Genomic DNA, 20,318 nt, shown 5'->3' with positions numbered 1-20,318 from the left:
GATACACTGTGGCATAGTCTCTCCAACTAGACTAGACTATCCCTCCTACGTACACAATTCACCCTCTTCTTACCGGTGCTTCTTGCGGCGCCGCAGTTAGTTGCTGTGAGCACCTTTGGTCACCAGACGGCACCATTCACATATGTGCTCTTCGTCCTCCCTCCGGTGCTACGCAGCCCGTGAGGGGCGGTCCCTGCGTAGGGCGGAGCCCGCGGGACGCTGGGGAAGCCGGGGAAGCTATCCCGGTGGGCTGCGCGCGCGGCGGCGTTTGAATGCCTGTGAGTGGGTTCCGGCCCGGGAGCCGAGGGACGCTCTAGGCTGCAGGCGCTGTTCGTCAGCGCCCGGGCTGGGCTGAGGCGGCGCGGTACAATGAAGCGCCGGTAAGTGACGGCGAGGCGGTGCGGGCCCTTTCCTGCCGCTGGCTCCGCGCGCAGGGCTTCCGCGGCCGGGCTTCCGCGGCCGGGCTTCCGCGGCCGGGCTGGCGCCGCCCTGGGCCACCTGCGGGTCCCGCGCCGCCTCCCCGCTCCTGCCGGGCCGGCTGCGGGCTCGGGGACGCGGGCGGGGAGGTGCGGGCGCCCGGCGGGCCAGGGGCCGGGCGGGGAGGGGCGTGCCCGAGCCCTCTGTCACTTTTTCTTTCCGGGTGGCTCGGGGAGGACGGCACGCGGAGGCGAGCTGGCGCGGACAGGTTTCTCGGGCCGCCTGGTCCCGGTTCTTCCTCATTTCGCCACCCGTCCTGGGTCCCCTGACCCGCGAGCTTTTGTTTCGCAGGACAAAAACTTGACATAACTGCATAAGAATTGTTGATTGCAACTTGAAAACCGTCATTATGTTTTCTGAAGTGTTCCGTAGTAGTACCTAGGCTTTTACTGCGCTCTTAAATGAGATATATGGAGATAACAGAGTTGATTCGTTTTCTTTGGGCTTATAAAGTTCCTTGAAAACGCTCGTCTATGTCATTTCCTTTGCAGATTTGAAGATTAAAAAAAGGAAGATAAATTAGTTCTGTAATAATTACCAGTTCAGCACTTGCCAAAATTCTGAGGAACGAGTCCACCTAGTAGCTTAAGTTTGTGTAAAATAATCATCCTGGGTTTTTTTTTTTGGTACCGGGGATCGAACTCAGGACCTTGTGGCGGAACCACTGGGCCAAATCCCTGGCCCCATCCTGTTTTTTTAAACCAGTTTCAAACTTCAGTCAGAACTTTATACATTTGAGGCGTTTACTTGACTAACTGCTGGTATTGTAATAATAATGGGTAATATTTTGTTTTCTTACTTTTTTTTAGTGAATCATAAATTTTGGTATTTTTATAAATTTGTTTTTATTTTAGAAAATACAACATTTCATATAGGTTAGGAAATTCTCCAAGTTCATATTGCCAGTGGTAGGACTGTTCAATCTGACTAGATATGATAATGAAAATAATTATACCTAACTTTGTTTTCTACCTGCTTAGCATTGGGGGTTTTTTTTGGTACCGGGGATCGAACTCAGGACCTTGTGCTTGCCAGGCAGATGGCAGCACCACTGAGCTAAATCCCAGGCCCTGCTTAGCATTGTTTTAAGAGCTTTCCTTTGGGACAGATAGTGTTATTATCGCCATTTTGGCAGTGAGAAAACTGAGGCATAGGGAAATCAAGTGACTTGTACAAGGTTACACAGTTATTACAGCTGAAAACCCAACAGACTGCTCAGCGTTTAACTGTTCAGCTTTGCTACCTCTTTTATATGTAGTTCTTAGCTTTCACAGTGCTTTCATTTCACCTTTGAAGGTTTGTGTGAGTGTGATTTTTGTGTATAAATTCATATCCCTTCAATTGAGTTCCCTGTTCATGTTGACTGTACTTGTTTTGTCCCTAAGCAAAAAAAATTATTGAATATTTTAAGATAAATGGAGTTCATAAGGTTCATGTGTATGATGTTTATACTGTAGGAAGTTAGTAAACTATGTATTATTTTAAAATGTATCATTATTCCTTAATATTTTCTTTTTAAAAAACTTACTGAGTAGCTATTTGTATATGGAATGAATACATTTAGCTATAGCTCCAGACAGGAAATGTAGTTCAAAAGCAAAGTCATAAGAAATCACCAGTTTACCGTTATTTATGACAGAGTTTTTAAACTTTGTTCATTATGAAGTTGTGAAGCTTTTTTTTTTTGATACCTGGGATCGAACTCGGGACCTTGTGTTTTCAAGGCAGGCGGCAGAACCACTGGACTAAATCCCCAGCCCCATGAAGCTTTTTTTTTTTGGTACTGGGGCTCGAACTTGGGTCCTTGCACTTGAGAGGCAGGCAGTGGAACCACTGAGCTAAATCCCCAGCCCTCCCATGAAGCTTTTGATTGCCTCAATTCCCAGCACAATGCTAGTTAGACCCAATTGGCTATACAAAAGAAATGTGCCAGACAACAAATCATAGGGAGGTTTAGTTTGGGATATGAGATAACAACAAAAAATGTATATGACATTCTTTATTAGTACAATTGATGTATGCTGAACTGAGTAAACTTTCTGCAAAGAGCCAACAACTGAAAGATTTATGAAGAGCATTGGATAGGTAGATGCAGAATTTTATTGAGGAAGCTGTTAAAAGACTTGGAATTAAGAATGAAAATAATTTTCCTTGGGAACAGCAAATCTGACCTATTTTGAAAGTTCATGTTTAGTAAGACCATGTGAGGTGAGGCTGAGGAGTGTTGGTTAAGACACACATGTTAGATCTATAAGCAGAAAGCAAGATGCAGTTTTGGAAGTTTTAAAAGTTTAAAGTTGATGCTTCTTGACTGGGAGCATTTTTCCCTCCAGGAGACATGGTAGTGTCTCATTGGGAGGACAGGGTTGCTCCTGGCAATCAACTGGCTAGAAGTCAAGAGTGCTGCTAGATGTCCTACAACAGGACAGGCACTCCGTAGAAAACAATCACCCTATGTGTCAGTGAAGCTGAGTTTGAGAAACCCCATTTAAAGTCGATTGTGTATATGAGTGCTGTAAAGGAAAGTATGAGTTAACGAATTTCAGGAGCATGAGTACAAATGATAATAAAGTTGAGGAGAAGTTGGCTCAGAGACTTCAAGAACTAGGCTGTTGGAAAAAACAAAACAACGCAAAAAAGAACTAGGCTGTTGGAATCCAGGGGAGGAGAGAGGCTGTAGGAGATGGATGGGTGTAGGAAAAATGCACATGTAGTCATAAATGAGACAATTACTTAAATATTTTTTCCAATTTTAAAAATAATGCATATTCATTGTGGAAAATTGGGGGAATATAGAGATAGTGTGAAAAACATGAAAATTACTTATAAAATATCCAGGCAGAAAAACAACTCTTAATCTTTTAATGTGATGGTTACCATCAAATCTTTTATGCTGATAACCATTTTCCTTTTTATAAACTGAGATTATACATTTTTCTCTCTGTGGGTTTTATTGTTTTTAACTCAGCTTATCACGAATATTTTCCGTTATTTGAAAAATACTTTTTTGGAAGGAGAGGAGGTTTGAGGCACGATCTCACTATGCAGTTCAGGCTAGTCTTGAACTCACTGTGTAGCCCAGGCTGGCCTTGAACTCATGGCAATCCTCATGCCTCAGCCTCCTGAGTGCTGGGATTACAGATGTGCACCACCATCTCCAGCCAAAAAATACTCTTTCTAATGATGTTAGTGTTTGTTTTAATGTGTTCTTTTAACGGAGAATTTTGCTTTACATACAAAAAAGATATTTTGAAGGAAGAAATATTAGAACACATTGTTTGATTAACTATAAAAAATGAGTAAAAAGTATAAAAGTTTTCTATTGGGAGGCTGAGTAAAACCGCTGAAATATATTGGGATTCTTATAATAATTTTTATTTTATGGATGTAAAGTGCAATTCAACTGCATACTGAGATTTTAATGAAGACCTTCGTATCTGTCAGCTTATATTTTTCCTAAAACATAATTTAAAAAACTTTTTACTTTTATTTTTTTATGCTAAAGTCCTTTTTCTGAAATTAAAAATTTTTTTCCTATTAAATAGTAAGGTTTAGGTTCATTGGTCATGACTTCACTGTGAGAACGGAAGGGCTAGTTCTCATTTTTTAAAAAATGTACCCCTTAAAAAAAAATGCACCCATCAAGGCCGGGGATTTAGCTCAGTGGTTCTGCTGCCTGCCTCAAAAGCGCAAGGTCCTGAGTTCCATCCCTGGTACAAAAAAAAAAAAAATGTACCCATTGCTACAATTTTACAAACAAGAGGTGAATATAATTTACTCTTTTTTCAGGGGAGTAGGAATTATCTTTAAAGGCTTGACCACATAACATATACTTACCAATGTTTTATCAGACATTAGATTTGATTGTTATTGTTTGAATGACCCTGCCAAGATTAATTTAACTGTTGTTATGACAGTATTTTGAGGTAGAGCCTAAAGGGCCATGCGGACAGTACTTAGGTCAAGAGGGCTCCACCCTTATGAAGGAGTGGGTTAGTGATCACATTCTGATGAGGTTCTCTTGCTGGCTCTTTCCAGTTACACTTTGCTCCCGTCTTCCATTCCACTGAGATGTAGCAAGAAAGTCAGGTGTGGTCCTTTGATCTTCTCAGCTTTCATAACTTTTTTTGGGGTGGGTACCGGGGATCGAACTCGGGACCTTACGCTTGCGAGGCAGGCACCGGAACCACTGAGCTAAATCCCCAGCCCTACTTCCAGAACTTTAAGGAATAAATTTCTTTGTAAGTTACCTAGTTTATAATATTCTGTAATTGCAGTGGAAAATGGGCTAAGATATTGATTATATCAGTTTAATTTGATGCTTCATGGAAAATATTTTTAGGAAAGCTTAAAAAAACCTACCACATTAAGCTTACGACAAGTAAACTTTTCAAATCAGATAGGATAAATTTGACTTTTCTTTACCAGGTTCAAATATTGTGCTAAATATTTCTTGCTCATCTCTAAGTATTTTCTCACTAACACCTTTATATCCATTAGCTTGGGAAAAGTTACTATTAAATTTATTATCCTGTTCTTAAGGCCTGATGAAGGTAGAGATGAGGAAAGAGTGTTCTGAAAGGTCTACCTAGTTGATTCCCTTCCTTGTGACCACCTCTTTCCTTCAGTTTAATACTGCCTGAAGTTCTTTTTGTCTCAAACAAGTCACCCAGAAAACTACCACCTAAGAATGAGTCACGAGCTGTCCATCCTTGCAACCCCTCTTCTCACAGGTTTTAAGAGTCTCCTGGCTTGGTCTTACAGTGGGAAAGGCACTATTACTCAGGGTCCCAGCTTCTAAACCTGGCTCTCCTACTAGTAATTGAGTGTGCTTAGGCAAGTCACCTGAGTTATCTTGGGTGAGGCACCTAATCTCATTTGTAAATTGAATTTCTCTCCAAGGTCCTTTCTAATTCTGAGAATCTATGAAATTGTCAAGGAGAGATCTCTGGTGAGGGGTACTATTGGTCTTTCACATTTGTAAATTAATTGCAGATGCTTTCTTTTAAAGCCATTTGTAAAAGCCACTCCAATATGATAGGATTGGGAAAGGAATCTTAGAAAGGAATGTAAATGTACTGGAATATAACCAGGAGGGTAGGAATCTTTGTTTTGTCTACTGATGTTTCCCCAGTGCCTAGAATAGTAATTAGCCCATGATACACATTTAATATTTGCTAGATAAGTGGAGAAATGAAGGAATGGGTTGTTTCTGGGTTATGACAAATTTGCTGGAGTAGTGCACAGATTCTCCTAGTACCTTGAAATAATTCAGAATATGAGCCAGAGTACAACCCAGTCCTGTGATATAAAAATTCTATCTTGTAGTGATTCATTTTTCCCTTGGTTCTCTTTCAAAACTATTAAGGAAAAAATTCCTGCCCTGTCTGCTTCTCCTAATCACAAAGTTTAATTTTGTCCATCACCACATCTTAGTGTCCGCTTGACATTTCAGTGTGCCTTTTACTCTTCCATGTAAAAACCTGTGCCCTGCTCATTCCATGTTACTGCTTAATATTGTCATTAACAGTATATTTATTATTGTATTTGATTATATTGATTATAATTTGGCCTTTCATCCATGGAAGATTCACGGCACAGTAGTTGAAAACTAGCACCCTTGGCCTTCTTGTTCCAGCCATGCTAATTTCATAACTGGCGTATAAATAATTATCAAGGCTAGCCTTTCCTTGACATATGATTTCTATACATAGCTGCTCAGAGACTATTTTGCCTACGCATAAAGTTCAGATTCCTGACTCAGCATCAGGGACTTCTACATTGTAGTCAGTCAAGTCAGTCTGTTTTTCTGGTCTGTTCCTCCACAGTGACCTTTACTAATAATTGTTTAGTTACTAAATAATTGATACAGAAAATAAAGAAACAAAAGTAGTGCGAAAAGGGGATTTTTAAAAAACAAGCTGCGGGGCCAGGGATTTAGCTCAGTGGTTCCGCCGCCTGCCTCACAAGAGGAAGGACCCGAGTTCGATCCATGGTACCAAAAAAAACCAAAAACAAAAAACAAGCTGTGTTACATACATGTACCTTCGTTGCAAGATGAATGTAAACTTCAGGTACTGCAAACCTGTACTAATAAAACTAAAAATTTTTTAAAAGTAGTGAGAATTCAAAAAGTATGTTCCCAGTTGAAGAGAGCCCGGTGGACTATTTCTCAAGAAACATTTATAGTATGGCATTCATTATTTGAAAGTTATCAGTTCACTAAAAAAATAGCATCTGGGACAAGAGTCCTTAAAACTTCATTAAAACAGGCTTTTTTCTCTCCTTGTTGACAGACCTGTTTGGAAACTAAAACTAATAATCAAAAGAAAATTAAGTATATGTATTTAGTTGCATGAATTTACATTGTAAACAACCGCATAAGGGGACTGACTAAATCATTTTGTACTCACAACATTGCTGGAATGGTTTATCAGTCTGGATGGACTAGGTTATTTTGTAGTAACAACCCCCAAATCTCAGTGCTTTAAAATAACACAGGTTTGTTTCTCAGTTCATGTTGCATGGGAGTTGTTTGGGGCTGTGCTTTGTTGTCCTTGTTCAGAAATGGAGCCTTAACCTTCTGCCCTATTATCCCTGATAGAGGTAAGATGATGAGAGTTAATCAAACAAACGCCGTTAAAGGTTTTTGTTTGTAGTTCATTGGCCAGAACAAGTCAGATGACCATGCCTAATTCAAGATGATGTGTAAATATAAAACTATCATGTATCTGAAAGGAGAACAGAAATGTCATGGCGCAGTTTTAATATTTACCCTACTTGAGGACCCTCACATTAACGTTTTTAAATATTTTTGAGTTCTCTTACTATTCTTTCCTGGCTGACCATTACATTTTATGGTTGACAGTCCTTATTACTTTCTGAGTACACTAATTGGTTACCCTTTTGAGCCCCTGCCACCATATTCCCAACTTTTAACCAAATGTACCTAAGAAAGAAATGTCATATTTAGGGAATCATGTACTCTGAATCTGCTTGGCATTAAACTATGGATTTTAACAAATGTTTTATTTATGATAAATTCTACCTCCTTTGCACTGAGTATCTTCATCTGCTCAGCCTAACGTATGTTTTGAATACTCTTTAGTTATGAAAATACATTTACACATTGATTAAAAATTTGTGAACTCATTGAGAGTCACTGGGTAAATCTTACTGGATTAGAAGCTGTTGCCCTCTGTAAGGTGACTCTCAATAACTTTGCTTTAAACCTCTGTCTTCTGGTTCATAGTAACAGCAGTTTTTCCCCCAAGCTTTTAGATAAATTCTCAGCAAAATCATTGTGCTTAACATGTTGTATTATTATTGCTTATTTGGCTCTTCCTACTGTAAATCTGAGGATGATACTAGAGAATTTCACAACAGGAAAAGTTAGGAGATTTAAGAGTATGAGCAGGAATATGTAGGAAACTGCTAGTTGCTATGACATAGCTGTATATAACACCAGGTTTTCTTTTACCTTAAAGTGGTTCCTGTCACTGAATTTTATAATTTTGTAATTATTTTGTATTTCTTTATATAATTTAAGAATTTTATTATTTACTGTAACCGAATCATACAACAAATCTAGGAATTCATTATAGTTTGCTGATGTATTATGTCAACTGACTTCGTTAATGATCATGTGTACTACTGAACAATAACTTGGGATTACAGGGTACTTAACCATATTCCAGATGTTGCAGCAAATGAATTATTCTATTTAATCTTTACAGCAATACTATGAAAATAGGTTAAGCTGGGCGTGATCCCAACACTTGGGAGGCTGAGGCAGGAGGATCACTGCAAGTTCGAGGTCAGTCTAGACTACATAGCAAGACCTTGTCTCAAAAAGAAAGAGAAAATAAGTCATTACACTAAGGTCACATAACCAGTAAATGATTACAGTAGTGTTCAAACTCAGTGAATTTGACTTCATGACTTATATTTTCCTGATCTACCATGCTGCCTAGTCTTTTCAGTTTAATAATACAACTTCATATTAAACATTTCAAAATCAAACTGAAATGTGGTATTATCACTTGTCAGATTTTTAAGGGTAAAACATTGACATTACAGAATCATGTTATTACAGGTACAGATAGTATAGTGGTCATTGTCCACCTCTACTAGCTGGAGTTGGGATTAGAAAAACCTTTGTAGAGCGCTACTGTCAATCCCTGCCACAGTTGCCAAGCTTATTTTGTTTTCAGTTTAGTAAATGTGACAATTAAAAATAGTAGTTTAGGGCCAGGGATTTGGCTCAGCAACACAACGCCTGCCTGGAAAGCATGAGGCCCTGAGTTCGATTCCGGGCGTCAAAAAAATAGTAGTTTAAAAATATTTCTTTACAGGCAGGGATTTAGCTCACTGGTTCCCTGCCTGCCTTGCAACAGCAAGGACCTGAGTTTGATCCCTGGTACCAAAAAGAAAAACAACTCAAAAATATTTCTCTGAAAATTAGAGTGCTTAGGATAGACTAGATCAGTGGTGGCGAACCTATGGCATGTGTGGCGCAGCCAGCTGTTTGTTGTCATTGAAAGCTCTAAAGGTTCGCCATCACTGGACTAGATGAAGGTGGAAGTGACTCAAGCTTCATATGAATTAGGTACAGCTTAGAAAGCTAAAGATGAAATGCCTTAAAACTGAGTTTGGGATTTTGTACTGATAATGCCTTGTGATTTTTATTTTTTGAGCCGCTTTAAAGAAACAAACTAGCAGTCATAAATAATATGTTGTGCATTATTTTTATATTTTAAACTAAATTTTTAGGTTACATATATAACATCTTTTTAAATTAATTCTCATTTTATGTTTTTAACCAACTGCCAACTCCTAGTCACATTTTATGAAAGGGTTCTCACCATATTTTAAGAGCTTCAAAGCTGGATGTGGTGGCACACACAAAACTCTAAAGAAAAAGAGCTTTATAATGCTGTAATACTTTTAACCTAGTAATATTCTTATCCAAAGGAAATAATCAGATGTATACAAGTATTTATATATGAATAGTCATCACAGTATTTTCTGAATAAGCAAAAGTAAGAATAGCATCCATGTGATAAGATTCTATATGCTTATTTAAATCATTTCTTAAAATAGTTGTGAAGAATTTAAGTCCTTTTTAAGAATTTAAGAATATGACAGTATTATAATAACAATAAGGTGTAGCACAGTATATAAAACTAAACTGGATAGCAGGGAAAATATCAGGTATTATTGGTGGTTGAGTTTCTGGTTATTTTATTCTGTTTTGTTTTTCTGCGACAGAGTCTTGTTATGTAGCCCAGGCTGGCCTCAAACTCATGGCAGTCCTCCTGTTTTAGCCTCCCCAAATGCTGAAATTACAGTCATGTGCCACACACTTGGATTTTATTTTATTTTTATTGCTTTTTTGAGACAGGGTCTCACTGTGTAGTTCAGGCTGCCCTTGAACTCACTATGTAGCTCAAACCAGCCTCAAACTCACAGCAATCCTCCTGCCTCAGCCTTCCAAGTGCTGGGATTATAGGCGTGCACCGCCACACTGGCTTATTTTATGTTTAAGCAATACTTGTATGAAATGCCAAAAAACTTTTTTGGGGGGGTTTGTTTTTATGAGACAAGGTCTCCCTATGTAGTCCAGGCCAACCTTGATCGAGCTATATAGCTAGCCTAGGCTGGCCTCTAACTAGTGATTCTCCTGCTTCAGCCTCCCAGGTCCTGGGATAATAGGCATGCATCATGAGATACAAAATTTGATGTAAGGAAAACGTGAAGTAAAAAGCAAACTATTGCTGGGGATTTAGCTCAGTGGTTCCGCCGCCTTCCTGGCAAGCACAAGGTCCCCAGTTCGATCCCTAGTACCCCCCCTCCCCCAAAACAAAGTGAACCATTGTTCCTCAGTTCACAGTTCATCTCTGTGGAAACAATCAGTAATTACTAGGGATATTTTAAAATGAAAATGGTAAGTTATTTCTATGATTATGTATTTCTGATCTCTTCTTCTATATAACCCACTTCTCCCTGCTCCCAAATCCAAACAAACTCGTATATCCACACAGTAGAACACTGCTCAGAAATAAAAAGGAATGGACTGTTGATGTATCCCACAACATGGATGGTTTTCAAATTAATTATGCACATACACATATTTTAAGTGACTTTATATGAAATTCTAGAAACTGCAAACTAATCTTTAGTGACAAAGTAGATCAGGGGGTTGAAGAGAGTCTAAAATAGGCATGGGAAACTTGGAGATGATGGGTAGGTTGTCTTAATTGTGGTGATGGCTGAATGGGTATATGTATATGTATGTACACTTTATTGTATGTTATGCTTTAGAATTATAGTTAACTTCCGGGCTGGGGATTTGGCTCAGTGGCATTGCTCCTACCTCGCAAGTGCAAGGTCCTGAGTTTGATCTATCAAAAAAAAATTGTAGATTAACTTCTTAGTACCACTACATATGCAGCCAATATTAAAAATTCCCTGATTCTTACACATTTTAACAGATTTTTTAAAAACTAGGGTCTGACCATCATCTGTACATGGCATTTAATTGATAATTCTTAAGTCTCTCATAATATATAGATTCTTACTCTTTTTCCTTACAAAGCATCTGTTGAGGAAACTTGAGTCATGTGTTCCAAAAATTACCATTTATCAAGATTTTTCTAATTGCATCTCGATGGTAACATTTAACATTCTTCCTCTTCTGTATTCCTCTTCTGTATTTCTTTAAAGTGATAACTGGTAACAGGAATGTTAGTAGTATTAATAGTGTAGCATTTCCTGTTGTGTATCAGGAACCATCTATCGGGAGGCAAATAATACCTGGTTGCTTCTTCTGTGATACTAAGAGTAGTTTTGATGTCAACCCTATCAACCTCTCTGATTTTGCTTTCTATTCATGTCCAAATTGAACAAGTATTCCTGGAGAAGAGCTGAAGATACAGAAATATGAAAAGCGGTAGATGATTTTTGAGTACACAGGAGTTGCTTAAGTGGAGAGCTTTCATTCACTGCATTTTTATAGTATCTTGTTTGTCATCAGAACTTGGGTTTGGTAGACCTGAGATGTATTCTTCATTACCCTTCAGATTAGATGCAGTGCTTCTTTCACTAGTAACCTGTACTATCTGTTCCTCTCGTATGGCAGTGACTATTTTATATTGATTTTATTTCTGGAGATTCTTGCCCCCCTCCCCATAAGATGTGAACTTCTTGAGAAATAGGACATGTACTTCTTAATTTTTCTCTTGATGCACTGTAGGTGCTTAATGCATGTCAAAATGAATATGTATTCTTTTTTCTTTCCTTCCTTTTTGGGGAGTGGGGATGGGGTGTTGGAGATTAAACCCAAGGCCTCACACAGGCTAGCCAAATACTCTGCCTCCGAGCCACACCCCAGCCCTACTTATTCTTTCCTTTAATAGTTTAAATCAAAAACCTTAAAATGCTAGTACTTTGTGATAGTACGCATTTGTTCACTTAAGGGTGTGTGTGTGTGTGTGTGTGTGTGTGTGTGTGTGTGTGTATTTTTACATTAGCTAATACAGTAGTTGTTTGTTTTTTTGGTAGTATATTTTAAGGATGAAACACAGTCCTTACCCATGGGAAGTTTTGTGGTCTAGTTGGCAAGAGGGGACACACATGGATCAGTTAGTGCCCAGGTGTGTCTTATATCTAATCCTGGATTATTTAAAACCAAAATTGCAATATTAGGTTGGTACAAAAAGATGTGGTAACCGAGAGATCAATGAAGGCAGGAATCAAGAAAGACTTCAGAGAAGATTTAAATTTAATCATTATGGTAAGAAAGGCTGTGGTGAATTGGAAAAGAAGAGGTAAAGAAATATTTCAGAAAAAAAGAAATATTTCAGAGAAGAGGAACCTAGTAAACAAGACCTAATGCTATAAAGTTAATGTTTTCCGTGTTCAGAGAGGCTTACAACATTGTGGAAGTCCCTGCCTCTCCCCTGCATTTCATTTTGTAAAAGCTTAAGTTTTGTCATCTTCTCATAAACTAGATCCCTTGGTCTCTATGTGATGTTCCATTATTAGTGATCTTACCAAACTTTGCCTACTACTTTGAAATCCTTTTGACACTGAGAATATTCTCTCGGTAAGTTTCAAGTTAGAAGTGGATATAGTGTTGCATGCCTCTACTCCCAGCACTGTGGAGGCTGAGGCAGGAGGAGTGTGAGTTTGAGGCCAGCCTGGACTGCAAAGATCTCGTCTCCCAAATGTAAAAATAAGGGCCGGGGATTTAATTTAGCTCAGTGGTGCTGCTGCCTGCTTCACAAGCACAAGGTCCTGAGTTTGATCCCTGGGACCAAAAAAAAAAAAAAAAAAGTAAAAATAAAATTTTCAACAGTTTTGTAATTAACTTAATCCCATTTCTCTTTATCCTAGTTCTTTCCTCTATTAAAAAAAATAACTATTTTATTGCCTGCAGGTTTTTTCATTCTTTTGGAGTAAGGCAGAGTAAATATGTAAACATCTTTGTGGGCTGGTGTTTTTGGTTTTGGTTTTTTGCATTAGTAGGGATTGAACCTGGGTGCTTTCCACTGAGCTACATCCCCAAACCTATTTTTTTTATTTTGAGACAGGGTCTCACTACGTTGCTCAGTTGCCCAGGCTGGGATTCAACTTGCAATCCTCCTGCCTCAGCCTCTCAGAGTGCTAGGATTACAGGTGTACACCACCCATGCCAGCTAACATCTTTGTTTTTTATTAAATAAAAAAGTGAAACTCGGTTATGTCCAAGGCTACTATGTAACCTTGGAAGTGGGAAAACTGAGATTTGGGACCTGGGTCTGTTGGACCTAACCTTTAAGCTACACCACCAGCCTTGTAAGGTGGCATTTTGGAAGGCAAATTGGACAACACTGGATGAGTCTTTAATTTTTTAGCCAGCTATGGTGGTGCATGCCTGTAATCCCAGCACTTGGGAGGCTGAAGCAGGAGGATCGCCAGTACTGTGAGGCCAGCCTGGGCTACGTAGTGAGTTTAAGGTCAACCTAAACTATAAAGTGAGATCCTGTCTCAAAAGAACCCCCCCCCAATTTTTTTAAACGTAATTCCTAAATTTTGATATCTACTATATAGTGAGCATTAAGCTTTCCAGAAGGCCAAGAGAGGTCAGGAAGAGCCTCAAGGAATGCTTGTACAGATTAATCTTTTAACTCCCACAAGCCTCCGAGTGAGGACCTCATTGTAAGCAAAGGGTATCGGACACCACCAGCCTGGTCTGCATCACCAGACCCAGCCGATACAGCTGAATGAAGCATACAAAACCTGTAGGACAGGCCTTGGTAGTCACGAGTTGAAACTAATACATATTCTAGATGTTTTGAGGAATGTTTCTTGAACCTCCAGGACTGAAGGGTAGGCCAGTTTCCTAGAGGGAAGAGTAGAGCCAAGTGTGGTGGTACATGCCTGTAATCCTAGCATTTTGGGAGACTGAGGCTGGAGAAGCACAAGTTTGAGCCCAGCCAGAGCAATTTAGTGACTTAGGAAGACATTGTCTCAAAATAAAAAATTTAAAAGGCTGGGGATGTAGTTCAGTGCAAAGGCCCTGTGCTCAAGTCCCAGTATTGCGCGCGTGCACACACCAAAGAATGAATGTGGGCCTAGGGGAGACATAATTTCTTGGCTCTGTCAAGCAAATACCTAGTGTTCATGGACCCTAGTGAAAAGCCATGGATGACATTGTCTTTGTACCCCCAATTTTTTGAGGTTTACTGGGGAGTGAACTCAGAGCCTTTACTCTGAGCTACGTGCCCAGCCCTTTTTGTTATTTTATTTATTTATTTTTTGGTACTGGGGATTGAACTCGAGTCCTTGTGCTTGCAAGGCAGGCAGTGGAACCACTGAGCTAAATCCCCAGCCCTTGTTATTTTATTTTGAAACAGAGTCTTGCTAAGTTACCTAGGCTAAGCTTAACTTTTCAGTCTTCCTGCCTCAGCTTTCTAGATGCCTGAGCTACCATGCTTGCAGCCTGATTCATTTTAATCAGGTTACTGAGGGGGTTTTTTGTTGTTTTTTGGGGGGTTACTGAGTTTTGACATGCACACAGTTATGTAATCACCAAGATCGAGATGCAGAACATGTCCATCTATCCAAAGAGTTTCCTCTTGTCCCTTTGTAATCTGCTTTTCCCTGCCTCCAGGCTCTGGCAACCATTGCTATTTTTCTTAACTACATTTTTGATGTTGTAAAATGCTGCAAAAGTAAAGTTGTTTAACCTGAAGCCTTTTTTTGTTGTTGTTGTTTTTTTTGGTACAGGGGATCAAACTCGGGTCCTTGTGCTTGCACAGCAGGCAGCCAAAACCACTGAGCTAAATCCCCGGCCCTAACCTGAAGCCTCTTGAGTCTGATTTCTTTCATTTAGCATAATGTATTTGAGATTTATTCATGTTGTATCTGTGGTTTGTTTCCTTTACTGCTGATAATTTTAATAGAAAAACATAAAAAAGTTGATCTAGGAAAGTATACATTTTAACTGAGGAGGGGTGACCACATATCCCAATTTCTTAGGACAAACTTGGTTTATGCCTGTTGTCATAATTTTTTTTTTTTTCTATAGGGATCGAACTCAGGACCTTGTGCTTATGAGGCAGGGGCCAGAACCACTGAGCTAAATCCCCAGCCCTGTTGTCATAATTTTTTTTTTCCATTAAGTTTATTGCTACATTTTAGGTATAAAATACAATTACATTCATCATTGGGATCTTGTACCATTACATGAGTATCTTGGTTCTTTTTTTTTTTCCCCTTCCCTTGCCCTCCCTTCACTCCCTCCACCCTTCCCTATTTGCAAAGACTTTGTTTCCATTTTCTTCCTTTTCTCATAATTTTTCTTTTCCCTTTTCTCTTTTCCCCTACCACTTCCACTCCCCCTGCACCATTAGACCTTTTCTTCCTGTTACACAGTATCAATTATACATTTTTTAAATTACAATATCAAGATCTAGGAGACATTACCACAGATTTTACAGAATTTAAAAGGATATAGAAAGCATATTTCAGAAATCTGTTTTGAAATAAATTTGACAACTTCTAAGAAGTACCTTGGAAGACAAATTAATGAAACTAACTCTGGAGGAAATATAAAATTTGAATAGCACCTATTAAAGTATATTCCTAGCTTGAAAACCTACCTATATGACAATAGCAGGCTCATATACATTTTAACTGATAAATTATATCAAACAATTAAAGCAGAAAAAAGAACACTTCTCCCCTCATTTTAGGAACTCAACATTGTGCTAATCCTAAAACTGGGTAAAGATAATAGAAGAAAAAAGTATGAACATAGATAGAAATTTGTTTAACAAAACAAACTATTGGAAGTCAGATCTGGCAGTATGTAGAAAGTGGTTTTGTTATAGGGATGGCAGTGTTGGTTCAGCATTGGAAGATCCACCCCCAAAAGTCATCATTTTAACAGAGGAAAGGAAAAAGCCATATGATCCTGTCACTAGTTGGAGAAAAAGTATTGGACTAAATTCTAGAGCTGTTCATGGTAAAAGCTATCAGGAGACTAGAAGTAGAACAGAACTTTTTCAACAGATTAAAGATATGTATTCCATACTTCCAGCGAGAAGGCCTTATATGAATGGAAAAGATACAATGCTTTCTCCTTAAGGTGGGGAACAAGGGCAGATATGCTTACTCTTCATCTGTCCATTAAGCTTTGAAACCTAGTCCCCACCAAAATAGTCTGGCAATAAAATGACACAATTAGGATAGGACTGGCAAGGTAGAAGCAAAATCTTTATATGTAGATGAAATGATCATCTACAGAGAAAATACTAAGAAATCTCTAGGATCCCCTAGAACTTGTATTTGAATTTAGCAGGATTAGAAAACACAAGGTATATATAAAAATTCAGGTCTGTGTATACTTGCTATAAATGAAGACTTGGATATTGAAATTTAAAAGTTATGTAGGAGTACAAAGGACCTAGAAAAGTTAAAAACAAAAACAAAAACAGTGTTGGAAGATGTTTAGTATCTAATTTTAAGACTTCTTCTAAAGCTACAGTAATCAAGGCAGTGTTGGTGTAGGGAAAGACATATAGATTATTTGAATAAAACAGAATCTAGAAATAGAACCACACATATATAGTCCATTGAGTTTTGAAAGATTATTTAACATTAGCATTTTATAGAATATAAATTCAATTCAAGAGCCAAGGAAGAGATAGTGTTTTCAGCAAATGGCACTAGAACACCTGGTATCTGTATATAAAAAATTAACCTCAACCCTTTATTTCCATACATGAAAATAACTTGAAGGGATCTATGAACCTAAATATGAAAGCGTAAAAGTATAAAACTTTAAGAAGAAATTATAAGAGAAAATGTTTATGAATTCAAGGTAGGCAAGAACTACCTAGGATACAAAAGACATGATGTATAAAAGAAAAAAATTGATAAATGAGATTCCATCTAAATTTAGAACTTTAAATGACATCATTAAAATGAAAAGTAGTCCTTAAACAGACCATATATACAATGCATATAACCTATGACCAGAATATATAAAGAATTCTTAGAGCTCATTAATAGACAACCCAGTTAAAAAGTAGACATAAGGAGATGATAAATATCCAGTACAGTACAAGGAAAGGTGTGCAACTCTAGAATCAGAAAAATACTAATCAGTACAATAACAAGATTGAATTATACACTCATTAGGGAAATGAAGTTGTAAATTTTAAAAGCCTTGTCATGACTTTTTCTTTTTGTTAGATTCTCCTCCTTTGGGTTTAATTTGTCACGCCCAATGGATTCATTCCGCTGGGTTTCCTGGGGTTGTGATCCTCATTGTCTTTTCCTAGGGTATTGTCTAAAATTTTTTGGAGTGCCAGTTTGATATGCATGAAGTTCCTGAGGTGCTCTTTATCATGAAAGTATCTTATTTCTCCATGAATTTTGAAAGATAGTTTTGCAGGGTACATCAATCTGGGTTGGAGGCTGTTTTCCTTTAGGGCTTGAAATACATCACTCCAAGCTCTTCTTGCCTTGAGGGTTTGTGTTGAGAAGTCTGCTGTGATTCTGATGGGCTTTCCTTTGTATGTGATTTGTTTCTTTTCTCTCACTGCTTGTAGAATTTTGTTCTTCTGTTGGATTTCTGGAATCCTATTATATGCCTATGTATAGATTTTTTTTTTTTGATCAAGGCTATTTGGAGTCCTATATGTCTCACTTATCTGTATGTCAAGTTCTTTTCCCCTCCTTGAGAAATTTTCTGCCATCACTTCTGTGAACAGTTTTTTTTATGTTATCTGCACTCTCTCCTCTTTCTTCATTGACTCCAGTCAGCCTTATGTTATTCTTCTTTGCATCATCTAGCAGTTGTTGGATTGATTTCTCGTGTTCCTTTGCAATTTTAAAGCAATTTTTCTTTTCATGGTCACTAATTGCAATCTTTTCTTCTATATCTGAAATTCTATCCTCACATTGGCTCGTTCTGCTGCTCAGACTTTCGATGGAGTTTTTAATCTCCTGGAAATCTGTTTGCACTTGTTTTATGGATTCCATTTGTTTCCTATGTTGGGATTCCATCATGTTCCTAAGATCCTCTTATTTTTTTATCTGTGTCCTCTCTCGATTTATTAATCATGTCTTGCACCATGAGCAAAATCTTTGCTGTTATCTGAGTAATTATTTCTGATTTCATTTTTCCCAGATCCTCTTTTGTTGCCAGTTCAGAGTCCAGGTGGTTGAGTATCAGATTGTTCCACCTCATTTCCCTTTGGGTTTGCTGTAGGTGATCCAGAAGTCTGTTTTTGAGGCTTGTTTACATGTCTTCTCATTTCCACGGGCGAGGGGTGCTTCTGGCACCCGTGCGGCTCACCTTCTCTGCCTTAGGAGCTTGGGATAGCGGCAGGGGAGCTTCTTTCCGGGTACTGGGACCGGCTCACCTTCTCTGCCCTAGGAGCTTGGGATGGCGGCGGGGGAGCTTCCTTCCGGGTTCTGGGACCGGCTCGCCTTCTCTGCCCTAGGAGCTTGGGATGGCTGTGGGGGAGCTTCCTTCCGGGTTCTGGGACCGGCTCGCCTTCTCTGCCCTAGGAGCTTGGGATGGTGGCGGGGGAGCTTCCTTCCAGGTGCTGTCATAATTTTTAATAGCACCTTCTTTCACCCTCAGAAGTGTTCTGGTTTAAATGATAAATTTACTCAGTCTAAATTGAGAGCATAGCAGGGTATGGCTGCAGTTCACCTGCTCTCCAGTGTTATCCAGTTTGCTTTCCAAAACACTATCATTATATGTATTTACAGTTTTATGTAAATGTCATGAGAAATAATAATAGTAATAACATATAAATGTCCTTTTTTTGCTTAAATTCTTTTATTGGTACATTTTAGGTATACAGTATGTTTATATTTATGATTGGGTGTTTGTACCTGTACATGATGTATCTTGGTTCTTATTTTTTCCCCATTACCTATGCGCCCTTCACCCCCTCCACCCTTCCCTATTTACATTGACTTTGTTTCCTTTTCTTTTCTCATAATTTTTCCTTTCCCTTCTTTCCCTTCCCCTCCCACCTCCCCTACCCCTTTGGACCTTTTCTTCCTATTTCAAATGATCAGTTATTCGTTTTAATCATTTTAGTCCTTATTTACACTTTCAGTTTCTCACACTAGAGAAGCTATTTGGTATTTACACATGTGTGTCCTCTATTTCACTTAAGAGTATGGCCTCAATATGCATCCATTTAGCTATAAATGTCTCTAGTTTGTCATTCTTTATGGCTGAGTAGTACTCCATTTTATAAAAAAAACACATCTTTATCCAGTTTCCAGTTGATTGGCACTTGGGCTGTTTCCAAGCTTTAGCTATTACAAAACTGTGCCGCTATAAACATGGGTGCACATATATCGCTGTGGTATGATTCTTTTAATTCTTTTGGGAAGATACCCAGCAGGGGAATAGCTGGGTTAAATGAGACCTCTAGTCCTAGTTCTTTGAGGTATCTCCATACGGATTTCCATAGTGGTTGCACCAGTCTGCACTCCCACCAACAATGGAGAAGGGTTCCTTTCTCCCCACAGCCCCGCCAGCCTTTGTTATTGGTTGATTTCTTGATAGCAGCCATTCCTTCTGGGGTGAGGTGGAATCTCAGTGTTGTTTTCATCTGCATCTCTCGAATGACCAGTGATGTTGAACATTTTTTCATATATTTATTTGCTGCTTTTCCTTCTTTGTCTGAGAAATGTCTGTTCATTTCAGATGCCCATTTTTGAATTGGGTCTTTGAATTTCGGAGGTCTGATTTTTTTCAGTTCTTTATATATTCTAAATACTAGTCCTTTGAGGTAAATGTCATTTTGATTTTCACAACAGTATTCACATTTTGCGTTTGAGAAAACATTCAGAATACAATAAATGACTGCCAAAAATCATGAGCTAGATGATCTAGATAGCTACACAACTTCTTTCTATATATTCAGTGCCTCATCTTTCCTGTTTAATTGGGAGGTATTATAGTGAATTGGTTCAGAATGTAGGTAATGAAAACAAAATACCTGGGATCCAGGCCTCTTGGCACTTTTTGTTATTGTTATTCATCTCACACCAAGTTAATTTCTTCATCCTTGCTTCATTTTCCTTATCTGTAAAAATGGAAAGACTGTGGCTGGCATTTGGTAAACTTTTGATGAAGGTTATTATTTTTAATGATAATGATATTATTTAACTCCATTGCTATGGAACCCCTCCCCCAGTAAAGCTTCTCACCCCATTAAAAAAACAAATAGCTAGGACTGGGCCAGGGATTTAGCTCAGTGGTGCCACCTGCCTTGCAGGTGCAAGGACCCAAGTTCAATCCCTGGTACCAAAAAAAT

At 38.6% G+C, this 20,318-nt stretch overlaps 1 protein-coding gene across 5 annotated transcripts in view; it reads right to left on the bottom strand.

The window, feature by feature from the left end:
• Positions 1-237: 237 nt before the first annotated feature.
• Positions 238-20,318, bottom strand: part of LOC110345186 (uncharacterized) — an 83,095-nt gene continuing 63,014 nt past the window's right edge. For 4 of the 5 annotated variants that reach the window (XM_087207556.1, XM_087207555.1, XM_087207554.1 and 1 more), the window contains one exon: positions 238-20,087. In XM_087207556.1, coding sequence (XP_087063682.1) covers positions 238-825 — 588 coding nt within the window. In that variant the 5' untranslated portion in view covers positions 826-20,087. The remainder of the gene's footprint in view (positions 20,088-20,318) is intronic. The other variant, XM_087207557.1, reaches the window with a different exon arrangement.

Source organism: Heterocephalus glaber, unplaced genomic scaffold (genome assembly GCF_053883595.1).
Source record: "Heterocephalus glaber isolate CG9 unplaced genomic scaffold, H.glaber_assembly_v1.0 deba00000809, whole genome shotgun sequence".
Classification (NCBI taxonomy): Eukaryota; Metazoa; Chordata; class Mammalia; order Rodentia; family Bathyergidae; genus Heterocephalus; species Heterocephalus glaber.
Note: the sequence above shows the minus strand (reverse complement) of the source record. Positions and strands in the feature narration are given on the sequence as shown.